This window comes from Mesoplodon mirus, assembly GCF_964341445.2.
Source record: "Mesoplodon mirus genome assembly, chromosome: 1".
NCBI lineage: Eukaryota > Metazoa > Chordata > Mammalia > Artiodactyla > Ziphiidae > Mesoplodon > Mesoplodon mirus.
The window spans coordinates 416680-441428 of record NC_138976.1 but is presented as its reverse complement, the minus strand read 5'-3'; the positions used below and the strand labels follow the sequence as shown (position 1 = coordinate 441428).

At 53.1% G+C, this 24749-nt stretch overlaps 1 protein-coding gene across 6 annotated transcripts in view; it reads left to right on the top strand.

Annotated features, from left to right (window-relative positions):
* The window catches only part of EHMT1 (euchromatic histone lysine methyltransferase 1), a 145654-nt gene that overhangs the window by 70705 nt on the left and 50200 nt on the right, over positions 1–24749 (top strand). For 3 of the 6 annotated variants that reach the window (XM_082638807.1, XM_082638808.1, XM_082638811.1), the window contains exons 3-8: positions 3493–4043; positions 11058–11238; positions 14522–14679; positions 14858–15046; positions 22217–22294; positions 23455–23575. In XM_082638807.1, the coding sequence (XP_082494933.1) occupies positions 3493–4043; positions 11058–11238; positions 14522–14679; positions 14858–15046; positions 22217–22294; positions 23455–23575 (1278 nt within the window). The remainder of the gene's footprint in view (positions 1–3492; positions 4044–11057; positions 11239–14521; positions 14680–14857; positions 15047–22216; positions 22295–23454; positions 23576–24749) is intronic. The other 3 variants (XM_082638809.1, XM_082638812.1, XM_082638810.1) reach the window with 2 other exon arrangements.

Genomic DNA, 24749 nt, shown 5'->3' with positions numbered 1-24749 from the left:
ACGAGAAGCGTGTCTCAGTGTCGTCCTGCTGGCCGGTGGTGTGGCGCTGTCCCCACTGACATGGGAGGAAACCCGCCCGCACCGCGCTCCTGCCCCTTGTGACGGCGATTGCCGCCTGGTCCCGGCCGCACACCCGCGCCACCGCCCCAGCCTGGTCCCTGGACGATGTCTACCTGCTTCTCAGCTGGGTGGGGAAGAGGCTGGCTCGGGGCCTAGGTCAGGCAAGCTTACCCGGGCTGTCAGACGCCCATCCGGCCCTGCATCCTCTGAAGACACACATACAGTGGCCCGTGGGTGGCGGAGGCCAGTCTGGAGAGGTTGCCGTGTGTGCAGCAGTGGGAGGCGAGGGCCCCGCCTTTCCAGGTGCTGCAGGGAGGCGGAGGCCTGTGCCCCAGTGTTCTGGGTAGACCTGTGAGCTCGGTGCGGGCGGCCCTGAGCCTCCCAGGACGAGACCTCGAGTAGCCTGGTGGCAGGGACCACCTTGTGCCCTAGGCCGGCAGCCAATTTTTGTGTCTTCCCCGAGCTGTGGTGCGGCCCCCACGACGGGAACTGCCGCGGCCCTGCCTCCCTGGTGCGCCCACATGCTGCTCTGACACCTTTTCACATCCACGGGGTCCTCTGCTTTTGTGACCGCCCCGTGCACACCCGAGGGTGACGGTGGGTGAAGGCAGAGCATGGGCCCCCGGCTTGGGGCTGGTGGCAGGGCAGCCTTGCTTGAGATAAGGGACCCAGCAGCCCAGGCCACAGGGCAGGACCGTCTTACCTGTGAGTGTGTCACTTAGCATGTGACCAAAATGCTTCAGGTTCTAGTAGAGCTGTTGGGGCTCAGGGAGCTGGGTGGGGTGGGGGTTGGGCAGCCGCCTGCCTGGCTTCCCAGGGCTGTTTCCAGCCTCACCCTCTCTCTCCCTGGGGCATCTTCTCCAGACGGCCCAGCTTGGACCGAAGGCCGTGGCCCTGCCCTGCTTTCTGCCCTCACCCTGCACCTCAGGGTGCCTCATCCGGCCCACCGGCCCCTCTCTGCTGCACCCCGGCTGGCCCTGGGGCGCTTCCCTCCCGGAGCTGCCCCGCACGCTGTCCTGCCTGTCTCTTTGCTCACAGTGGTGGGACCTCTGAAGACCTGCCTCAGCGTTTTCCTTCTGGCGCTGTCCTCCTCCCTGTTCCTTGAAATGTTCCCTTCCTTGGGCTCCCACCCTGTCTGCCCTCCTGGGCCCTTTTCTAAAAGAAGTTGTGGATGAGTGATGCCAGGTGCCAGTCTCCTCTGCACACGGCCCCTGAGCCCAGGCCTGGGCCCTCCTTTCAAGGAAACTCCAGACTGATTCCTGCAGCAGCTGCACCACGTCCACGGCCACCGGCAGCAAGGGCGGCTCCCGGCAACACTCGTGGGCACCTTCTTTTTGCTTACAGCTGTCCTAGTGGGTGCAAAGTGGTATCTTGTTGTGGTTTTGATGTGTATTTCCTTACTGGCAGGCGATGCTGAGCATTTTTTTTCACGTGCTTATTAGCCATTTTTGTATCTTCTTTGGAGAAATGTCAATTCACATCCTTTGCCCGTTTTTAAAATTGGTTGTTGATTTTTATTAATGCATTGCCAGAGGTTTTTAAAAATATATTTTAGGTACAAGTTCCTTATCAGATGCGTGATTTGCAAATACTCTCTTCCAATCTATGGGTTGTCTTGTCACTTTCTTGATGGTATCCTTTGAAGCACAAAATAAAGTCCAACTTACCTGTTTTTCTTTGGTTGCTTGTGGTTTTGTTACAGCATCTAAGAAACCATTGCTTCATAGAAGATCATAAAGATTTATGCCTATGTTTTCTTCTTATAGTTAGGTCTTGGAAACGTTTTCAGTTATTTTTTGTATATGGTGTGAGGTAAGGGTCCAACTTTATTCTTTTGCAAGTTGAGATGCAGTTGTCCTAGGAGCTTGCCTTTCTGAGCAGCTGTCAGCGTCTGGCCCCCGGGTGGCTGTGCTCGACGCCCTGTGACTGTCCGCATCCCCGTCCTCCTTTGTGTTGGGAGAGGCCCATTTCCCCTTCCTTCGCTGTGCTTTTTCACTATTTACTTTGCTGTTTGTGAAAATTTATTTTCCCTGCACATTTTAGAATAAGGTTATGGAGTTCCTCAATACACTGATTGGAATTTTGATTAGGGTATCATTGAACTTAGAGAGTCAGTTTGAGGCGACTTGCATCTTGTATTTTTGCCATCACATTCAAGGTCGTGAGATACTTCTATTAAAATTTTTTTTCTCTGCAGAGACTTTGCATGATCTTGGTTGAAGTTTTATATCCTTTATAGTTTCCCTGCTTTTTTGTGAATACTATCTTTTTTTTTTTCTTATGTTTTCTCAAAAGTTAAGGCCAACGTAGAAAAATGCCTTTGGTGTTTGTACTTGATTTCAGAGTTGGCAGCCTTGCTGCACTCGTGTTTGACTTGCTGACGGACCAGGTGTGCAGGAGAGCCCAACCCTTGTCGCCAGGCCTTGCTCCTCGTTTCTCTCTCCCGTGGGGTCCTCTGGGACCCCACTCTTGTGTGAACCTTTGTGGTGTTAATGGTTGTCCTGATGTTTCTGATCTTACGTGGAATTCATGCAACATTTCTGAATAAGTGTATCTTTGCTGCAGATTGGCATGCGGCCTTGTCCAAGTTGAGTAGGTTTTCACCTATTCTGTTTTGCCAAGGGTTTTAAAAAAAATTAATAGCTGTTTATTCGTTCAGACAGTACTTACTGCACTCGTGTTTCTGTGCTCAGGGTACAGTAGTGAACGTGGACCTCTCCTTCCAGGGGCCGGTACAGTGGTGATGGAGTCATGGCAGGTGATGTGCTGTAAACAGGGGTACAGGGGCGATGGGTGGTGGGGTCTTGGGCGTGACCACAGCCCCTCTGCACCCAGCGCTGTAACTGTGAGCTTTCTGCCGGGGTCTGTAGTGAGGCTCCGCGTGTGTCGATCTGCTGCTGGTGGGAAGTGTGTTTCTTGTTTATCAAGTTGTGGAGGAGACGCGCTTCAGAGACCAGGGGTTTGTAACGAGGCTTCTGGCTGACAGACTGAGAACTCGCCCTGGTTTTTTACGTCTGTTTTTGGGAAGCTGCTCCCGAGGCCTTGTTTCCCGTCTCTGAATCCTACCCAGTCTTGTTTTCCTGCGGTGAATTTGTTCCTGGAGGATATGTAAATCCTGCATAATGTGTTGGAAGTCTTTTAAGAATTCACTGGAGGAGCCGGGTGTTTGTTTCAAGGACCACGTCCCGCCCACACCTCGCTAGGGGCGGGGTGCAGACCGCCCTGCTGGGGATGGGGTCATTCCCCCCTTAACTGACTCACTGTTGAGATAGTGTCTGCGACATACTTTGTATTTAATCCGTCTGAACTCAAATGTTTGTCTATGAAATAAAGTGGGTTTTCTTCAGACAGTTTTGTGTAAGCAGGGCAGTGGGGGCTCTCGCGTTGGGGTTGCAGGCGGGCCAGCCACTGACTCTTCTCCTCTGTCCGCAGGGTCACCTATGGCTGCTGATGAAGGCTCGGCAGAGCAGCAGGGAGGGGAGGCCCATGTGGCTGCAGACGGGGAAACCAACGGGTCCTGCGACAAGAGCGATGCCAACGGCCACCCGGCCGCTGTGAAGCACACTCAGGAGAGCACGAGAGTCAGCCCGCAGGAAGGAGCCGGGCCGGTGGCCCGGATAGCGGAAAATGGGATTTTGGACAGAGACACTGAGGTGGGGAAGCAGAACCACATCCGAGCCGACGGCTTCACTCAGACTCCCGTTGTCGGGAGCAACGGCTACTTCCTCGGCAAGGCCCCCCTGTCTGAGCCACCGCTGCGGGTGGCTGGCGCCCTGGCCTCCTCCCTGCCCGGTCATGCTGCGAAGACCCTCCCTGGCGGGGCTGGCAAAGGGAGGACTCCTGGCGCTTTTCCCCAGCCGCCGGCTGCCATGCCAGCCAAGCCCGGGGAGGGCAGCAAGGACACAGAGGACAAGAAGGCCCCGGGCGCTGATGTCAAGGTCCACAGGGCTCGGAAGACCATGCCGAAGTCCATCCCGGGCCTGGTAACGCGTCCCTGTCGGGGTGGGGCCGCTCTCCTGTCTGTCTCCTCTTTTGTTTCGTGTGCGGATGGCAAGTGGACTTCTGTGCGTGGATGGGAGAGGCCGGGAAGTGGTGGGGTCGTCAGCCACGGTTGCCTGCGGGCCTTGTAGGGTTCCCGAGCGTGACCCGGCAGCCTGCTTTCTGGGCTTCTCCTCACAGGTGCCTGGGCTCACCGGGAGCTCCTCGCCTGCTTTGGGGAGTTACCGGCTTGGGAGACAGCACCCGCCTGTCTCTCTGGGGAGTGAGTAGGCGGGAGGGCGGCTGGGGCCTGGGAGTGGCGCGCTGCAGACCCAGGGCGTGGCTTGCTCCCCGCTTCCTGCACGGAGTCCGGGTGTGCAGTCAGATGCCTGGCATTGCTTGTGCTGGTGCTTCTGGTGCGGGTCGGACCCTTCCCCAGGGGCCCCGCGGCCTGGCCCGTGTGTTTCTCCAGCTCTAGAAGGATCTGCACGGCTTCGCTCCCCGGAGCTCCCCTCTGCTCCAGCTCCCTCATTTGTCCCTTAAGACCCAGCACTTAGGTCTTGCTGGTCATTCCACATGTTGACGTTTTCAGTTTGACAGTTATATTTTGCATATCCAGTGTCTCGGATTAGTTTTTTAAGAATACCTGCGTTCTTAGTTACATCTTTGTCTTATCCTTCAAAAGACAGTTATAACCCTTGCATGGTCTTGGTTACAGCTCCTGTCTCCTCATGTGGGGGTTCTGTCTGGCCTTGGCACCTCTTGTTCGGGTGATTTTTCCCCTGAACTGACTTTCCGCCAGGAGCGTGCTCATCTTTGCTTCTGTGCTTCCCTGTTGCCTGGCTGTCGCCTGCCTGCTGTGACTGTGGAGCCGGGGCGGGTGCTGGAAGCTGGGCCGCGGCCCACTACCCACGCAGCGTGGGACCCCTGATGCCCCTGGCCCGGCCAGCCCTGGCCTGACTTCTGCCTTTCGTAGTATTTTTATGTACGTGCTGAAACTTAAACTTTTTAATAATTGTTCACAGGAAGCTGCACGGATAGTACAGAGAGAGCCCATGTCCCCTCCAGCCGGTTTCTCCCAGGGTACCACAGTGTGGGTTTACGTGCCCACCCAGCACTGCGAGCCTCCCTCTGTGGTCACCCTGGCCGTCCCTGACCCTGTCCCCCATCTCTGGAAGTGTGTTGTTTCAGGTGTTCTGAAACGCGGGATGGCAGAGTTTGGGGGCTTTCTTCCCTCACTCCGCACCTCTGACCCCACCCAGGCTATGTCTGCAGGGCCCTCCTTTGCATGTCGACAGGTTTTGCGTGTGTAACCGCTCGCCCATCGAGGGACATTTGGGGGTTTTCATCTTTGGGGTGTTCCATTAAAGCTACTCTGGACATTCACGTACACACTTTTGTTTGGATGAAAGTTCTCGTTTCTCTGGGTAAAATATCCAGGAGCCCAATTGCAGGGTTATGTGGTAATTGGATATTTAGTTTTATAAGTAACTGCCAAACTGCACTGCACAGACTGCTCCATTTTCTGTCTCTGCGTCCTCGAGAGGGGTGTTTGGTGTTGCCTCTTCTCTGTCGTAGCTGTGATTCCTCGTCGTGGTTTTAGTTTGAACCTGCCTAAAGACTGATGGTGTTGAACAACTTTTCATGTGCTTATTTGCCATCTGTATGTCCTTTTTGGTGAAATGTCTTTCATATCTTTTGCCCACTTTACAATTAACTATTTTGGGAGCTTTGAGAGTTTTGGATATGGACCGTTGTCAAGTGTTGGTTTGCAGGTATTTTCACTTGGTCTATAGCTGGTCTTCGTCTTTTCGCTGCTGCAGGCCCTATGGCTTTTCTTAAAGCAGAAGTTCTTCATTCTGATGCAGTCCAGCTTACACAGCTGTTTTCTTTTAAGACTGTGCGTTTGGTGTTATGCCTAAGAACTCTTCACCCAGCCCTAGATCCTGAAGAGTTTCTCTAATTTTCGTAGTTTTTTAGTTTTCTGTGAACTTTAAATGTATGACCTGTTGTGAATTAATTTTTGTATTAGATTTGAGGCTTAGGGGGAAGCTCATTTATTTATTTACCTACCATTTTTTGGCCCAGCATTATTGATTTTAAAATGCATGTCAGACAACATTATTTATTTATCTCCTCGAAATTATACTCTTATTCCATCCCCACTTCTAGAATTTTATTCTCAAACATTTTTTTATATCCCTCTAGGGAGTAAAAAAAAAAAAGCAATCTGAAATTTAGTTTCAAGAAATATCTCTGACCATAAGGTTTATCCCAGGGTTAGCTTTGTTCTGGATGGAGTTATCGTAATTAGTAGTAGCATGCAGTCAATTGCAACACATATTTTGTTGGAAATTACTGAGCACTCCCAGGCTGGTCATTTGTAGCGAAAGAAAAGGGAAGGATTTTGAGGCTTTGGAACCTGATTTCCTGAAGACCAAGCCCATCTGCTCCACACCCTGGAAACTTCATCTGCTCCTGGGACCCCTGCCGGAAGAGGGGATTGGAGACGTGGAGATTGGGTGCCCTCCTGGCTCCCGGCCCAGGTCCAGACCTGGCCTCTCCTGCCCTCTGGCTTCTCTTCTCCCCAGGCCCAGTTTAGTCTTATTTAGTTTTCTTAGGAAAGCATGTTTTATTGAAAATTGCGTTTTGATAACAGTCATCCCCATGATAGAAAGAATGTTACATGCTTATGGCAAGAAATCCATTGTCCTTTAAGAGTTTAAAAATGCAGGGGTTTTCACAGCCTGGTGGCCTCGCATCCCCAGGCAGGGCAGAGCCAGTTTGCCTCTCGGACCCAGTGCCTGTGCCGTCAGAAGGTGCCGACACAGGGTTAGACTCAGCCACTGTTCACGCAAAGGAAGTGAGAACCTCTGGAAGGAGACCCTTTTATCCCGCATTGGCACGCCAGTGTAGACCCGTCTCCCTAACTGAATTGTGCTCATTCCTGGAGGTGCCTCACGTGGACCTCCGGCTTCTCCTTGGGTGGCTGTGTCCCTGCGCTCTCCCTGGCTCCTTCCACACGGCCCCCCAGTAGTCCCTGGGTTCTGGAGAGAAGATGGAGAGAAGATGCGGGCCTGGCTGGGTACTCTCAGTCTGGGTGGGGCGGGTCCTCCTGCAGCTGGGGTGCAGGTGGGTGTTTGCTGCACCCGGAAGCGGGGGCACCGGGTGTGAGGACTCGCCCCGGTTGGGCCAGGCCCGACGGTGGCTGGGGTGAGGAAGGGAGAGCCAGCCACTGAGCAGAGCGAGCGCTGGGGCGGGGAGGCCAGCGGGGGCCAGGCGCGGTTGCCCTCGGGCGTCTGGGTCATACGCTGTGACCTGGGCGCGTGGCAGGTAGGTGTTGGCGCGGGTCCTCTCTCCACGTGGGGGACCGGCTGGGGCTCTGCGGTGCCCCGCCGGGAGGTCAGGCGCCAGCCGCTCCGCCTCGGGGGTTTGCTTTGTCAGATGATAGGGCCCTAACAGAGTTTAGGGTCTTCACTCAAGTTCAGCAGTTCTTAATTTTGTTTTTTAGATTTTCAAAAACAATAACTTGAATCAAAGAATGGATTTTGTGCCCGAGTGAGAACGAGCCTCACGTGGCTGTGTCCTTCTCAGATTTAGCTTCTGCCTTCATCCATGTATCCTTTAAACTCCTGTGTCACGTCTGTCTTGCAAGCGCTGGTGGAGGTGGTAGCTGCGTGGTCTCTGAGGTCGTTCGTGGGAGGAGTGAGGGAGCGATCGTGCCAAAGCAGTGACCTCCTTGAGACAAAGCCCGTGTATTTGAGAAGGACTGGAGAATTGACCCAGCTAACAGGTTACCTTTACCAGGGCTGCCTGTGCCGGGGCACGTTAGCGGTGGACACCACGGAGGAGGCCTCGGCCTGCGCTGTGAGGAGGAGCTGCGTGTGGGGCCCAGGCGGGGAGCCTGGCAGAGGAGCCAAAGGGCTGAGCATGGGTCCCGCTGGGAGAAGAAGCCGAGTCCAGGGCTGCCCCTGGCAGGCCTGTTGGCATCTCCCCGATGTCGACTCCCGGAGATGCGGACACTGTATTAAAATATGCATAACGTAGAATTTACCATTCTAACCATTTTTGGGTATCCAGCTCAGGGGCATTAAGCACATTCACATTGTTGTACGGCCGTCGCCACCATTCTCCCCAGGACTTTCCCGTCTCCCCAGACTGACGCTCTGTCCCCATTAAACACTCACTCCCCTTCCCCACTCCCAGCCCCGGGCCCCGACTTCTCCTTTCTGTCTCAGATTGCCTACGCTTGGCCCCTCATATGAGGATTTGTCCTTTTGTGTCTGGCCTGTTTCACTCAGCACAGTGTCCTCGAGACAATGTAGCCTGTGTCAAAACTTCCTTCCTTTTTAAGGCCGGATAATATTCCATTGCATGCGTGTTCGTACACACACATGTACATTTGGTTTATCCATCATCCATCAGTGGGCACTTGCCTCCACCACTTGTCTGTCGTGAATGATGCTGCTGTGAACACAGTTGTACAAAGAGCTCTTCGAGTCCCTGCCTTTGATTCTTCAGAGTGTGTACCCGGAAGTGGGATTGCAGGCCCATAGGATAATTCTGTTTACTTCTCGAGGAAGCTCCACACTCTTGTCCACAGCATCTGCGCCATTTTACCTTCCCCCCAGCAGTGCACCGAGGCCCCAGTGTCTCCATACCTTCACCAGCACTTGTTTTCTGTTGGTTTGATAGTAGCCATCCCAGGAGTGTGAGGTGGTCTCATTGCAGTTTTGAGTTGCATTTTCCTGATGATCAGTGATGTTAAGCATCTTTTCATGTGCTTTTTGGACATTTGTATGTCTTCTTTGGAGAAATATCTATTCAGATGCTTTACCCATTTTTAAATTGGGCTTTTTTGTTGTTGTTGAGCTGTAGAGTTCTTTATATATTCTATGTATGATTCCTTTATCGGATATATAATTTGCAAATATTGTCTCCCATTCTATAGGTTGCCGTTTCATTCTATTGATTTTGTCCTTTGATGCATAGAAATTAAAAAAATTTTTAATGGACGTCTAATTGACTTACAATATATTAGTTTCAGGTATACAGCATAGTGATTCAATATCTTTATATATTACAAAAGGGATTGTCTAGTTACCATCTGTCACCATTCATTCAAAGTTATTACAGTATTGTTGACTATATTCTCCATGCTGTGTGTTACATCCCCATGACTTACTTATTACATAACTGATGGTTTGTACTTTTTAATCCCCTTCACCTGTTTTGCCTGTCCTCCCCCACCTCTCTACCCGCTGTTTATATTCTCTGTATGTATGAGTGTTTCTGTGTTGTTATGTTTGTTCATTTGCTTTGTAGATTCCACATATAAGTGAAATCATGGTATTCGTCTTTTTCTCTGACTTACTTCATTTAGTGTAGTACCTCTGGATCCATCCGTATTGTCACAAACAGCAAGGTTTCATCCTTTTTTATGGCTGAGTAATATTCCATTGTGTGTGTGTATAAATACACCACATCTTCTTTATCCGTTTGTCTGTTGACGGGCATTCAGGTTGCTTCCACACCTTGGCTATCATAAATAGTGCTACTGTAAACACAGGGGTGCCTTTATCTTTTTGAACTATTGTGTTTGTATTCTTTGGATAAACACCCAGGAGTGGAATTGCTGGACCATATAGTAGTTCTATTTTTAACGTTTTGAGGAACCTCCATAGTGGCTGCACCAGTTTGCATTCCCACCAGCAATGCACTGGGGTTCCCTTTTCTCCACACCCTCCCCAACACTTGTTATTTGTGGTCTTTTTGATGATGGCCATTCTTACAGGTGTGAGGTGATATCTTACTGTGGTTTTGATTTATAAGAAATTTTTCATTTTTTTATTTTTGGCTGCGTTGAGTCTTCGTTGTTGCGCGCGGGCTTTCTCTAGTTGCAGTGAGCCGGGGCTACTCTTTGTTGCAGTGCACGGGCTTCTCACTGCGGTGGCTTCTCTTGTTGTGGAGCACGGGCTCTAGGCGCGCGGGCTTCAGTAGTTGTAGCTCGCGGGCTCTGGAACGCAGGTTCAGTAGTTGTGGTGCACGGGCTTAGTTGCTCTGCGGCATGTGGGATCTTCCCGGACCAGGGCTCGAACCTGTGTCCCCTGCATTGGCAGGTGGATTTTTAACCACTGCACCACCAGGGGAGTCCCTATAAGAAATTTTTAATTTTAATAAAGTCTAATTTATCTTTTTTCTTTTGTTGCCTGTGCTTTTGTGGTAATAGCCAAGGATTCATTGCCAAATCCAATGTCATGAAGTTTCCCACTGTTTTCTTCTAAGAGTTTCACAATTTTAGGTCTTTGATCTGTTCTGAGTTAATCTCTGTCAGTGGTATAAGGTGAAGGTCCACCGCCATCCTTTTGCAGGTGGCTGTCCAGCTTCCCTGCCCCGTACACTGAAGGATCTCACACCTACTTTGTGCACAGCGAAATGTGGTTTCAGTGGAGTCGGGTTTGAGATCAGACTGTCTCAGGCTGTAGGTGACTCTGGGGAAGCAAGTGGTGGGGGGTGCTGAGTGGTGTCTGGAGCAAAGGCAGGGCTGTTGGTCAGTGCCAGGGGGTTGACGTCCATATCACAGGCTGTTGTGGTCTCAGAAGGCTAAGGCCGAGACCCTGAGGAAATGGGTAAAACTGAGCAAAAGCGTCTTAAAGGTGTAACATGATGATCTGTTGTGGCGTGAAAACCACTTGGGGGATGTGCACTGTGTAGCCGTGATCACCTGGAATGTGCCCCATCTGGGTATTTGCAAACGTCGTCATAGCTTAGTACCTAAATCACAGGCTGGCTGGCTTTCTGTAAAGGCCCAGGTGGGAGACGGTCCTGGTTCTGGGTGCCGCACGTGTCACAGCCGCTGCTACTTCCCTGCAGAAATGCAGACTCTGTTGGAAGCGGGTTTCCGCGCTCTCCCCTCTCTCCTCAGCGCACATCTCTCGGGGGAGGGGTTTGGTGGGAGAGGCACGCTGTTTCATTGCCGCCTGCCTGTGCGTCATTGTCGCGTTGTCTTTGTTTTGAAGCACGCGGCCAGTAAGGACCCCAGGGAAGGCCGGGACGCCCGCGACCCTGAGGAGCCGAAAGAGGAGTTGAGCAGAAACGCCTCGGATTTTGGACGACAGCAGCTTTTACCCCCCTTCCCGCCCCTTCACCAGTCGCTACCTCAGAACCAGTGCTACGTGGCCGCCACGAAGGCACAGACAGGTAAAGGGAACCTGCCGCCGCCTCGCTCTCGGGTGTGTCCTGAGCCTGCACGGCAGAGGACGCGGGCCCCGCTCCACCCTCACCCGGTGCTGTGTCGGACCTCCGCTTGTTTTCAGCTTCCAGATGAAGATCGTTTTCATTCCGACAGTCCGCGGCCTTGGTCTGATTGGGTGGAGGGCTCTGGATTTGAGGAGCCTCCCAGCTCATGGATTCAGTGCTGCAGGGGCACCGTGGTTCAGGTGCGGGTGGCCGTGGGGCGGCCCCCTCCCACCCGGAGCCACCTCTCCTCACGCTCACCTGGGGGCGTGGAGGAGCATCGGGTGCCTTGTGGGGCCTTTCGCAGCGGGGGGAGCTGGTGAGCGGCCCCCAGGGAGCCTGCCGTGGCAGGCGCGCCCGTAGAGCTTGCTTCTGCTGCAGACCCTTCCAGTGCAGACAGGCCTCTCCGCCAGGCCCGGCTCACATCGCTGAGCACTCGCAGACGAGGGGGAGGCGGCCCCCTGAGGGGCTGCTCTGGGGTGGTAATGTGCTGGTTGGGGCCTGTCTACCTCAGGACTTTCAGAACTCTTGTTGCTTATCAGTAATTTCAGACCAGAGGTTCTGCAGAGGATGCCTGTGGCGTCCCCCATCCCCCTCCCCCCATTCCACCCCGTGCACAGTCGCATATCCTTCTCCCGCCCAGCGTGTAACGTTTACTTCTGAACGTGCATGGAAGTTGCAGACATGGGGCCCTGGGCGCGTCCCTGTCGTGCGTGGCGCCCTCTCGGGCAGTCGCTGTAGTGTCAGAGCCTGGAAGGGCCCCCCGTGTGACGTGTCGTCCAGGCCTCAGGCCCCACTCGCCTTTGCCAGTCAGTCGTCGCAGGAGGCATTTCTGGCCGGCTTCCTGCAGTCCCTTAGTGTGCGTCTTGACATCTGGAGCGTCCCCCTGGGGGCGCTGCTGTCTTCCCGGGTCAGGCTCGGGTCACTGCTGTCCCCGAGGGCCGTGTGTCCTTGCTGCGTCCCCTGGGAGTGGGGTGTGGGTGTTGGTCCTGCTGCGGCAGGGCTGGGTCTGCAGGTCCTTGGGTCCTCGTCCTTGGTGTCTTTGGAGGCGGGGCTTAGAGGGTTGCACGGCCCCACCTGGCAGCTTGAGCATCTAGGGACCCACTCCCAGACTGGTCGTCCCAGGATGGCTTCCAGTTCCATCGCCCCGTCCTTACTTCCCAGTGGAGCTTCTGCTGGAATGAAGGGCCTCCCCTTTTCAGCCTTGCCTCTGTCTCAACTCATGGATCCTTCTGTGAGTCTCTGGGCTCCAGTCCATCACCGTCATGTTCAGATTGTCCCAGGTTTGCCCTTTAGGCTGGCTCCTGAGTCCTCCGATGTGACCCCATCACTTTGTGAGGACTTCCTGGCTACACCAGGTAGACCCAGCCCGTCTTGTCCTTCCCCAGTCCTGGGACCAGCCGTGTCTCCAGGGAGTCCTTGTTCTGTTTGTTGGAGCGCTGTGGTTGGTTAGAAAACAGGGTCAGTCTATCTCCCCACCACCTCCAACTTTTGGTCTATTTCAACTCAGTATTATTTGTTTCAAAGAGTTAAAGCTGGACAGAGTTGCATGTCTCTGTGGAATTAAACCCTTGTGTGTAGGGCTTGGCGAGGAATGTCAGGAGTCGGTACTTCTGTTAAAAAGTTAAGATTGGGGAATTCCCTGGCAGTCCAGTGGTTAGGACTCCATGGGTGTGGGTTCAGTCCCTTGTCAGGGAACTAAGATCCTGCAAGCCGCAAGGATCTTTTATCTTAATAAAAGTTAAGATTGTTCCTATTTTAGCTTTATTATTTCCTTATCTGTTCAATCCAAGTTTTCTAAACAGAAATGCCGAGTGTGTTTAGCAGTTTCCCACATGGGTCCTTCTCTGCCTCTGTTTCCTTATCTGAGGGCCGGAGGCGGAGATGGGCCTGCGGGCTCAGGGCAGCGTGAATGGCCTGGTGCTCCTGCAGCAGCTGCCCGGCTCGCTCCCCAGGGAGGCGGCAGGCCCCTCTTGCTGTGCCTGCAGCGTCCCCACCCCGGGGGGAGCAGGGACCCGTGGGGACGTGGCCCTGTGTGACAGCGTCCCTGCGGACCGGGAACGGCCTGCCTCGTTCTTGAAACCTTCCTCCTCCGCACTTCCCCCGGCCGGTGCATTAGGCTATCACAGGAAGTGCACGCTTTCGGGCCATCTCTTCTTGTCACTGTGGTGACAACCCCACCCCGGAGGGCCTGCTCTTGCCGTCCTGCTGCGGCGCCGGTGGAGACCAGATGGCAGGTTTGCACGGAGCTCACAACCCACCCGCCTCCTCCTGGGGGGGCACCTCCGCCAGCTCACCTGTGCTCCGTTCAGCGCGTGGACGGACGGCATTTCCACGTAAACGCATGTGGCCCGCGTGGCGATTGTCCTCAGTGTCCTGGCGTCACCACGCACCTGTGAGGGGGTGTCATCCTGACCCCCGGCGCCCATGGCCGACGTGCGTCCTTTCTCCCCATATCCCTTCTCTGCATTTTGTAGAAATAAAACGTAAGGTATTTCTTTTCAGCCCTTTCGTGGAGTTCCTCCGTGTTAAAGCAGTGGTTTTCAGATTTTTTTTTAATACCCTGGAACTTTTTACAAAAATAAAACATTACAGAGATCCTCATTCTGTCAAAGCAGTAAACCTGGGGCTGCTTTGCCCAGAATGGCGTCAGGGGCCACGAGCCCCCAAGCCCCTGCTCGGTACCCCCTCCACTGCTGCGCTTGTCAGGAGACCTTGCTCCCAGGCCTCTCCCTCCCTGGCCCTTGGGTGCAGGGATAGCTCGCTGGGCCGTTGTTTCCAGTATTCTTCCCCTTGGTCCGTGAAGTGCTGAGTGAGGATGGAGGGTCCAGGTGACAGTGGTGTAAGGCCACTCTTCAGTGGCCGCACGTCAGCGGTGGACCCTCTGGACACATGAGTAGGAGGGTGTCTGGAGGAGGCCCTTCCTTCTCAGTGCCTCGGAGAGCCCTGCTCAGAGGCTGTCCCAGGTGCTCCAGGGCCCGCTCCTGACGGCTTGTGGGTCTCCCGGTGTCGTGCTGCCTGCTTGGGAGGGGGTGCTCACGTTTGCCCTCCGTACAGCTCGGTGTCTCCTTGTGAACAAATCCTGTATCCGTGATGGGTGTTCAGCTTTCTCTGTGCAACTTAAGACACTGTCGTGAGTGCAAATGATTTTGGTGATCAGAGTTTGTGAACTGTCACCTACCTCTAAAAACATTTGAATGGCATTTCTTTTCTTCTCTCGTCCCTTTTGACTTTTTTTTTTTTTTAGCTTGCTTGCCTTTTGTTTTAGCAGCTGCAGTATCTCGGAAGAAAAAACGAAGAATGGGAACCTATAGCCTGGTTCCTAAGAAAAAGACCAAAGTGTTAAAACAGAGGACGGTGATTGAGATGTTTAAGAGCATAACTCATTCCACGGTGGGCTCCAAGGTAAGGCTGCGGGCCGGGCTGCGGGGGCTGCCCTCCATCTCTGCTCCGGGGGGGCCCCCACCCCCGCCCCGGGCTCTCATCTTCCGGCACAGTAGCCACCCCCCTCCCCCGCCCTGCGCCGTGGGCCTTGCCCGGAGGAGTTGGCGGGGTCCTGACGTGGGCTTCTGCCGTGTTCCAGGGCGAGAAGGACCTGGGTGATGGCTCCCTCCATGTGAACGGGGAGAGCCTGGACATGGACTCTGAGGAGGACGACTCGGAGGAGCTGGAGGAGGACGAGGACCAGGGCGCCCAGCCAGCCACCGCGTTCCCTGCCGAGGGCAGCAGGGCCTCCAAGGACGGTGCGCTGGAGCCTGACCGCAGCCAGAAGGTGGGCGGGACGCACACTGCAGACCTCGGTCCTGGCGGGGGTGGGGGTGGTGGCTGGGCGCTTCTGGGCCTTAATAAAGCCCCCTGTTTACTTCTGGCTGGGATTCTTGTATTTTATTTCTCTTGAATTTTTAGGTAGTTTATTTTCATCAGAGAAGTGTTTGTCTTCCTGTGCAGCGTTCATGGAAGTAAACGGCTTGAGCATTTTTAGGCTTGGGAGTGACAGGAATAATACCATTAATAACCCAAACTGCTAACCGTGGCTGACCAGGTGCCAGTACGGCTTGCCCTTGGCCTTGGCACGGTGTCCCAGTCACCCGGCACAGGTGTGGTCCTTCTGCAGGTGAGGCCTCTGTCCTCCCGGTGGGGTGAGCGCCCAGGGCTGCTGACAGGCCTGTGGGGTGGTACATGTGCTGTGCTGGCGTGTCCTCGTTATGGACGCTTCATCCGGGTCCACCCAGGACGAGCTCGGGGTTGGCGGTGTGCTGGCCCTGAAGGCTTGGCACCGTCTGGGGGTGGTGATACCTTATCTTGGCTCTCTGTGCACCGGTGCCGAACAGAAATACGGAGACAGAGTTTTGGAGGAAAAGAAATAATAGCTTTATTCTTTGCCAGGCAAAAAGGGAACACAGCAGGCTAGTGCCTCAAGAACTGTGCCTCCCCTCCCCGGGGAATCAGGAGAGGTCTTATAGATGGAGCTTGCAGTCTGGGGATAGGTGATAAGGATCAAAGTAAGGAAGGTCTTGAATTTTTCTTCTTCTTGCATTATTTCAAAACAGTCACCGCTGGTGTCAGGCAGCCCGGTAATTGGGTCCGTTTGTTACCGGCTGGGTTATTGGCTGTGACCTTCCTTCTAAAATGCAGAACGCTACAAGGGGTGATTTCCTACAGGGGAGTACAGGGTGTAATTCACATAGTGTCAAGAGTGTTAGAGGTTAGCTTTGTGAAGGATAAGTCTAGTTACAGACACTACAGATTAGTAACAGTTAAAATAAAACTAGGGTTGGGATTTCCCTGGTGGCGCAGTGCTTAAGAATCTGCCTGCCAGTGTAGGGGACACGGGTTCGAGCCCTGGTCTGGGAAGATCCCACGTGCCGCGGAGCAACTAAGCCCGTGCGCCACAACTACTGAGCCTGCACTCTAGAGCCCGTGAGCCACAACTCCTGAAGTCCGCATGCCCTAGAGCCCGTGCTCCACAACAAGAGAAGCCACCGCAGTGAGAAGCCCGCGCACCGCAACGAAGAGTAGCCCCCGCTCGCCACATCTAGAGAAAGCCCGCGTGCAGCAACGATAGACCCAATGCAGCCAAGGGAAAAAAAAAAGAGAGAGAAAAGCTAGGATTGATTAACTCTTTCAGGCCAGTTTATGTTGTTTCCATAGCCTGCCCATGGCTCCCTTATTTTCCTTGTTTGTCAGAAAAGAAAAGACCCTCATTTCTATCTTTGCCGCAACATGACAGGGACACGGGGCTTGTACGGTTTCAGTGATTCAGGGGGCCCAGGGGTGCCGGGCGCAGACCTGAGCAGAGCAGCTGTTGCTGTTGGGGCCCTTCTGGTTGGGGGAGGGGTGAGTTAGACACGGAGGCGAAACTGTGGCTGAGAGTCAGGCAGACGTGTGGAGCCGTGGGTTTGCTGTCCACGCATCAGACTTGTCTGAGAAAACGTTGGAGCATCTTTAAGATGGACCATTACACCTTACGAGTTATTCTGAAACTAAGGGTGGGCAGAGACGTTCCAGTGAGTTTGCTGCAACAGTGACTTGTTTGAAGTGTATGATTTTGTTGATTAGCTTTTTGCACTTTGCATCAGCCCTGTGGGTACAGCCTTTGACATGTGTAAAGCATTTTCTTTCAGCTTCTGGAGTTTGGGCCGTGTTTTTTCTTAGTGTTGCTTAAATTTCAGATTCATATTAGCCATTTATGCCAGTTCTATTTTTTAGCAGGTTTTGGGGCAAAATTTTAAATGTTGGCCCAGATATTAAGATATAATTTTTCAAAAATAAATTGGTAGATAACGCTAACATTAGAGATTTAAAGGAAATTTTGAAATGATTTAAGATATCATTTGCTATTTTTTTCTTCCATCTTTTATTATTTTTTCCCTTTCGTGTAGGAAGGAAGCAGTCTCCTAATTCTTGCGGTGGTATTTTGAATGGTGATTTTTACAGACCTGTACTCCCCGCTGCCTGCAGTGGGGACTTGACTCTGGACGTCCAGTCTCCTTGAGGAGCTTTGCCTGTGGCTCCACAAGCTGCTCTTGGCTGGGCCCCTCAGTGGGTGTGCCCCCCCCCCCCCCCCGTAAAGCCATTTCCTGTTGTTAGAGGCGACACTCGGGGCTCGTAGTGTGCACTTTGTTGAGAGGTGGAATGTGGGCATCTCCAGGTCCCTGCGGTCCTGCTGCAGTGAGTTGGGAAGGACAGGTTTTCATCTGCGTATCCCTGCAACTCAGTGTTTTGCTGCAGGTCTCAATGTGCCGAGCAGCTTCTCACACGACTGGCTGTCAGGATTTGTTGTCTAGCGACCCCGTTTCTGCTGGGTCATGTGGTCTGGGCAGCCTTATGTGAGCGCAGAGCTGACCTGTTGCTCGAAGGTGTGTGCTGTCCAGCCTTGGCTGCAATGTCAGAGCTCATGGATACTAGTCTGTTTCTGTATGATTTCTGGGTTTGGGGTTCTAATTACAATACACAGACCTTTCCCTGTGACGATTTTGAATATATTGACGTAAGCTATCTTCTAATTCTTCATGGTCTTCATTCTTTATGTATAAACATTTGATTCATAGAGAATTTTTGATGAAATGTGAGGTAGAGATAGTCAAAGCAGGTGAATTTTATGTTATATAAATTATACCTCAGTAAAGCTTTTTGAACAAAATGTGAGGTCAGGGTTGTGTGGCCTCCCTCACATGGTGAGCCGTGTGTGCCAGCACTGTTTATTGACTGACATTTGCTTCCTTGCTGATTTAAAATGCCACCTCTGTCACATACCACGCGGCATTTGAATGTGAGTCTATCTCTGGATTCTCTATTTTGATGGAGGTCCTCGTCTTCCGGAAAGAATCTAGACACTGAATAACACTGAGTTAGTCTAGATACTGATACAAAGGAAGAAAATTAAATGGGTATCAAGCTAACAAAAGAATCAGGAAATAAATAAAAGCAGAATCAAGAAGAAAATGTGGAAAACAAAATAAGATGGCAGGAGCAGATCTAAACAGATCAGTGATAGTAACAAATAGTCTTGGATTTGTTATGTGACCTGTTCCGGAGACAAGAAAGATGGGAGATACGCCAGCCGGTTCTGAGGCTAAACCTGCCTTAAAGTCAGCCAGACACAACCGTGTATCAGGGGACTAGGGCAGGGGAGGCTGCGGCCTCCAGGAAAGCTCTTCACAGGACCTGCTGAGATAACGGAGCCAAGGAGAGAGACTGGAAGGCATGTCACAGGGTCCAGCTCCCTGCCGTGTGGACTTGGGGACGGGGCACAGGTCAGCAGTGCCCAGGGCAGGAGCGTGCGGGTGGCGACCCCCTCCGGTCCCCGTGGCAGGGTTGCCTCTGCTCTTGGTCTGGGCTTCGGTGCAATCACACAGGAGGCACTTCTTTTTCTGAGTGTGGCTCGTTTTACTCTGTGTTGTGTGTGTGCGATTGATTTATGCTGTTAGTTCATTTTCGCTGTTGTGTGACAGTGGTTTTTAAGGTGGCCCAGGGTCTCTGAGACCCTCCAGGGTTATAATAATGCTGGGATGTTACCTGCCTTTCTCACTCTCCTTTGAGGGAGCCACGCCGCAGGTGTAAGTGTCTGCAGCGGCGCGTGTTCACGGACTCACGGGCCCCCACGGCCCTTGGCTGTTCTCGGTAGTTTCTACGAGAGGGAGGGGCCCTGAGGCCAGAGTGCTGGGAGCCAAGCGGGGCCGCACCCCTCTGGACGGGTGTGTGCGGGGCTCCAGTGGGGCTGTTGCCCATGTCTGGCACATCTGCGAGGGGAGCTGCACGTCCTGCGTGTGCATCACGGGCTTGTGAACCTGGTGGGCTGCCCTCCTGGCGCGGCTGAGCGCTCTCACACTGCAGTTCTGCTTTGCGTTTCCCGGGTTTCTGAGAAGCTTGGGTACTTTTTTGTGTGTTTATTTGCTGTTTGGATGCCTTTTCTCGTGTAGTGCCTGTTTGGGACTCAGCTGTTTATCTGTGTGGTTATTTGTCCTTTTAAACAGTCGATTTGTAGGAAGCAAGGCCCTGTGTGTACGCGGCCAGCACGGCGCCTCCTTCTCCGTGTGGGCGCTGACCCCTCACCGATGACCGGTGTCCTTGTCTCAGCACTGGTGTGGATGGGGCAGGCGCGTGCGGGTTGTCTTGGGCGCTCACGGGGCCTGCTGGCTCGGGCCCCCCACCCTGTGTGGCCTCTGCCTGGCTTAGTACTGCACCGTCTGCCCACTCGGATGCCAGCTGTGGTGCTCGCCTCCCCTCTCTCCCCAGCGCCGTACGCCTGGCCCTGTGGCTGCTGTGTGTGCAGTGTTCAAGCACGTATTCCTTAGGAGGGGTTATTCCTCGTTCCTCCCTTTACAGTCACAGGAGTTTCGGAAGTTGTTAATCTGCCCACACTGATGGGTAGCTTCACTGCTCAGTAGTTTTAAAATAAGAAACTACCCAATGAAATTTAAAGATAACATGTAAACAAAGCTTATTATAAAGATATCAGAATCCTACAAAAAAGGTTGTATTTAATGGTGAAAGTTTTAAACCATTGCTAATACCAGTGATAAAAAGAGTGCGGGTTGGGACTTCCCTGGTGGTCCACTGGTAAAGAATCCACCTTCCAGTGCATGGGATGCGGGTTCGATCCCTGGTCGGGGAACTAAGATCCCACATACCACGGGGCAACTAAGCCCGTGCACCACAACTACTGAGCCCGCACGACTTGACAAGAGCGCCCACGTGCCACAAACTACAGAGCCCATGTACCACAACTAGAGAGAGAAAACCCACACGCCACAACTAGAGAGAAGCCCGCATGCCACAACGAAAGGTCCCACGTGCTGCAAGTAAGACCCGATGCAGCCAAAAAAAAAAAAAAAAGAAAAGAAAAAAGTGTGGGTTGCCACTTCCTTCCCTCACACGAGCACACCACATTGGTCATTCTTGCTGTGATGCTCTAAGGTGGAAACCGGAAGGAAGCATTAATATTTTAAAGGACAAGGGAGTTTGCTGGGAATATAATCATGCATCTAAAAAAATCCAGGGAAACCAGCTGAGCGGCTGCTGTAGCCAGTGAGCTGAGCTTGTGTGGTCCTGCCAGTCAGAAAATATAAGGACAGCTTGTCCATAATATCAGTAAACACCTGACAACACTTGTTAACCTCCTGAATGGAAAGCGTCAGGCTGTGCATATGCACAGCCACTGGTGCTTGCCAGAGTCCCTGCTCCACCTGGACGGTCTTGAGGCCGCTGTATCAGTGTGGGTCCTTAGAAGGTAAGGGTTGTTTGAACAACAAAACCACAATATCACACCTAGAAATTAGCTGTAAGTCTTTAATGTCACCACAGTGCTTAGCAATACATTTAACAAGAAATGTGTGTTATCTATAAGGAAAAATAGTAAAACTTTACTGAAAGAGGTTAAAAAAAAGAGTAAGTTCATGGAATGACCCATTATTTGTCTGATTGAGAAGATCCATTCTTTCATCTCCCTTTCCCCATGAATTCAGAACTGTTCTCATCAAAATTCCCACAGGATTTTCTGTGGGACCAGCTGAAATGGGAGTCTTTCACGGCGAGAACGGGCTGGGGGGTGGGGGAGAGGTTAGCAGGACAGATATGGAGGGGGTTCAAGCGGGGATTCGTGCAGGCACGGCAGAGCCGTGAGAGAGCGGAGCAGGGTGGCCACGGTGCACCTGTCTGTCTGCAGAGATACAGTTTGTTGTAAGGGTTGGGTTTTCAGTTTGTTCGCAAGGGATCATGAACTTTCAGTAAATGTTATTGGGAAAATTGGGGGCAAAGTGAAGGCCGACCCTTAGATCAAGGTGCACAACAAATGTACACTCCATTCTGGAATAGGTGGGGGTGATGGGTGCACAACTCTGAATACACTCAAGACCACTGAATTGTGTACTTTAAAAGGGTGAATTTAAGGGTAGGTGAATTATAAATCAGTAAAGCTGTTATTTAAAAAAGCAAACTCCAGAAGATTTAAAGTGTCAACACAAAATATTTAACTGTGGGAAAAAGTGTTGGAAACCGTTTTTCTAATCTCAAATGAAGGCCTTCTGTTGTAAGACACAAACCTAGAAGCCACGAAGGGAGAGACTGCGAGGTTCGACTTGTCCAGATTAAAACCCCAGAAGTTTTACTTTAAAAAGAAATAGCAGAAGCAGAGCCTATAGAGCTTGATAGGAGAATGTTTATAACATATTTAACAGACAGTGTGTGTGTAGCTTCCACAGTTACTAAGAAAGCAAGGACCCAGTGGAAATACGGGCTGGGGCTGTGGTCACGCAATATGCAGTGGGAGAAATGGAGGAGCACGCGTGGGAGACACTCGGAGGGTGGTGTGGCCCCTCAGAGGGCCTGGGGGTGCCCTGTGGGCGCCCCACACCCGGAGCGTCCTGCACGGGTGGGAGGGTCTAACCCTTCCTGTGAGATCGTGAGGGTGCGGTCACCGCGTGGCCCCTCGAGGAGCCGCAGCCTGGTGCGCGGGGAGGGGCGGAGGGGGCGCGCGGCTCCTGTGTAGGTAGAGAAGGTGAACCCAGGTGCCTCTGCTGTTCTGTTACGGAAAGATCCCACGGCGTACTGTTCATTAGAAGAGAGTAAGACGCAGAAGCGTGCTGGGTGCTCTGCCCCTGCAGGCAGACACTCCCGTGCTCGCCCACGGGTGCCCAGCATTGGCAGTAGGTCGAGGCCCTGAGGCTGGGCGGGCTCGCGGGTCACGGGGGGTAAATTTTGTGTTTTATATTAGTCTGTGGCCTCTGAAAACCTTTTTGCGGTGAGCGCAGTCTCTCATGCACACTGATCTGCATACGTCCGAGTCACGTCGGATCGGTGCTCCAGGTCAGCGCTGGAGCCTGGCATGGGGGCCGGGCCCTTGGGGAGCGGGGGCATCTCCAAGGTGTGTCGGGTCAGATCGCCTGCCACCAGCGGGTCTCATTGGTTTGTTTTCTTTTTGGCTCCTGGCGGGGCTGCTCAGATGGAGGGCGAATCTGAAGAGGAGCAGGAGTCGGCCGGCACTGGGGAGGAGGAGGAGGACGGAGACGAGTCCGATCTGGTAACCTGTGCACGGGTGACGCGGGGCTCCTGGCAGAGGAGCCACATGGGAGCCGCAGAGAAAGCGGCCCGAGCAGAGAGCCAGGGAGGAGCCGCCGGGTGGACTGGGCGAGGGAAGATCGAGGCGTCCAAGGTGGACTCTCAGGCCCTCTTCGGGCTAGATGTGGCTCAGAGCTGAGGGGTGCGAGCGAGGCGACCTTGTGGGGGCAGGGTCAGAGGGCGGGGCTGTGGGGGGAGGGCGGAGCCTGGCGAGCCTGCGGGCCGCCCAGGCCATCGGGCAGGGCAGGGAAGGGAGTCTGTGCCGGGAGAAGGAGAAAGTGGCCACGTGGGTGGCGGAGATGAGCACTGGGAGGGGCTGTTGTGTCTGGCGATAAACGTGTTCCTTTGGGGTCGTAGACTGAAACGCAGGGAGCTGTGGTGCTGTTCTTGGCAGACTTTTTTCCCGGAGCTTTGCTCTGAAGGGGGCACAGGAACAAGGTGCTGGAGGGAGCACAGGGCACCTGGGCATCTCAGGGGGCCCAGCACGAGGGCTCGGGCTCCAGGGTAACTGTTGGAAAGGCCAGTGAGCCGCCCTTGGTGTATCTTTTTATCTCATGAACACACATTTAAAATTTTCTTTTTCTATCCATAGTTAACAGGGGTTGTGAGATCCTGGTGGTGGAGTCGTTAGAAAGGCTAGTGGTTCATGCTCTGCATCTCCTGTAACTCGTGGCAGTTAGATGCCCTTTCTGCGTCTAGATTTGAGATACATGTACTCACAGGAATCTTGAAATGTTGTAAATTAATGATAATTTCTTTCCTTGTGCTCCATGTAACGGCTAATTTGGACGTAGATTTGAGGCACATTGAGGCTTTGATGGTTCCTTTTCTCATGAGTGAGATGAATGGGTGCATGTAATTAAAGGGAGGATTCTCTTACTGAACTTGCTTAGTTACTGGTAGGACTTTTTCACTTATTCTTTCTTGTGCCAAACTCAAGTAACTGAGCTTAGAGTGATATTTAGGGAAAAGCAGGAGTGTCTTTAAGAATGTGACCTAGAAAAATGTCTAAAAGTGAAATTAATCTTCTAGTTGAATTATCACGATACAGCAAGAAAACAGAACTTCTGCTTCCAGAGTGCCCATGCTTTGCTCTTTCTGTTCCTTTCCCTTGGTTCTCAGAGTTCTGAATCCAGCATCAAGAAGAAGTTTCTCAAGAGGAAAGGGAAGCCTGACAGCCCCTGGATCAAGCCAGCGAGGAAGAGGAGGCGGAGAAGTAAAAAGAAGCCCTGCTCCGTGCTAGGTAAACACGGAGCCACAAGCAGGACCCCGGGGAGAAGCGGGCCGTGGGGGGCTTGGGGCTGGGGTTCTGTGTAGGACTTCATTTGAACAGAAGACTCCACTGTTTAAAACACTAAAAACATCAGAAACAGCTTTATTAGAGACCCCCCAGGTGATGCCAGGGGGTCTCCTTCCAGCAGGCCCCCGTGGTATGGCCACACGCTGACCGCCCCCACCTTCCCTGCGTCCTGCCCTCATTGTCCTGTGCGGGCCGGCCCCTGGTCCACACAGTGGCTCTCAGCCCTTTGCTCAGATTCCCTTGATCTGGAGGTAGCCTTGTTAAAGGGACAGCTGGGAAGGGCATGATGTCCAAGTTAGTGGCCCAGGGGCCCCGTCTTTGCAGCTTTGCCATGGAGGACTTGGCGTAGCATGAAGTGTGTGTTGCTGAGGTGTTCGGTTGGTGGCCCTCACCACGTGCGTGTGACAGGAGACCCCTGCCACCTTCGCTGCGCGATGGAGACCTTCCCTCCGCAGCCAGCCCTCCCCCGGCCCGGGCACCTCTGCTCCACGTCGTCTCTGCAGATGGGTTATCGCTGTGGAGAACGCTTACGGGTGGATCCTTCTCTCTGGCTTCTCCGAGAGTAACGGAGGGTCGTCCGTGTTGGTGGCGGGAGGTGTTCCACGCGCAGCTGTCTGTGGTTTGTTTATCCCTCACCTGTTGGACATTTGGTCTCATTCCAGTTTTTGGCCCTTACAGATAAACTGCTGCGGAGTTTATGTACACGTGTTTCTAGAGCAAATGCTCCGTTTACCTGGGGTAAACGTTTAGGAGTGGAGAGTGGCTGGGTCATGCTGTGTGTCTCCCCTCTTAGTGCTGCCAGCTGTTTCCCGAAGTGCGTGTCCTGCTCTGCATTCCCGCCGCAGCACGGGAGCGGCCCAGCCCCGCACTGGCCCCCGCAGCGCTTGCGCGGTCGGTCTCTGATTCCGGTGGGGCTGGTTAGCGTGTGGAGCTGTCTCACTGCGGTCACCTACCCGAGAACGAGGCTGCACAGCTTGGCCTTTATCTCCTCGTAATGCGCTCATCCCTTTTGCTCACTTTAAAATCCGAACGTATATCTTCTCACTGAGTTGTGACTCCTTTCAGCGTTCTGGATACAAGTCTTTTGCGAGACAGATGTTTGCAAGTATGTGCACCT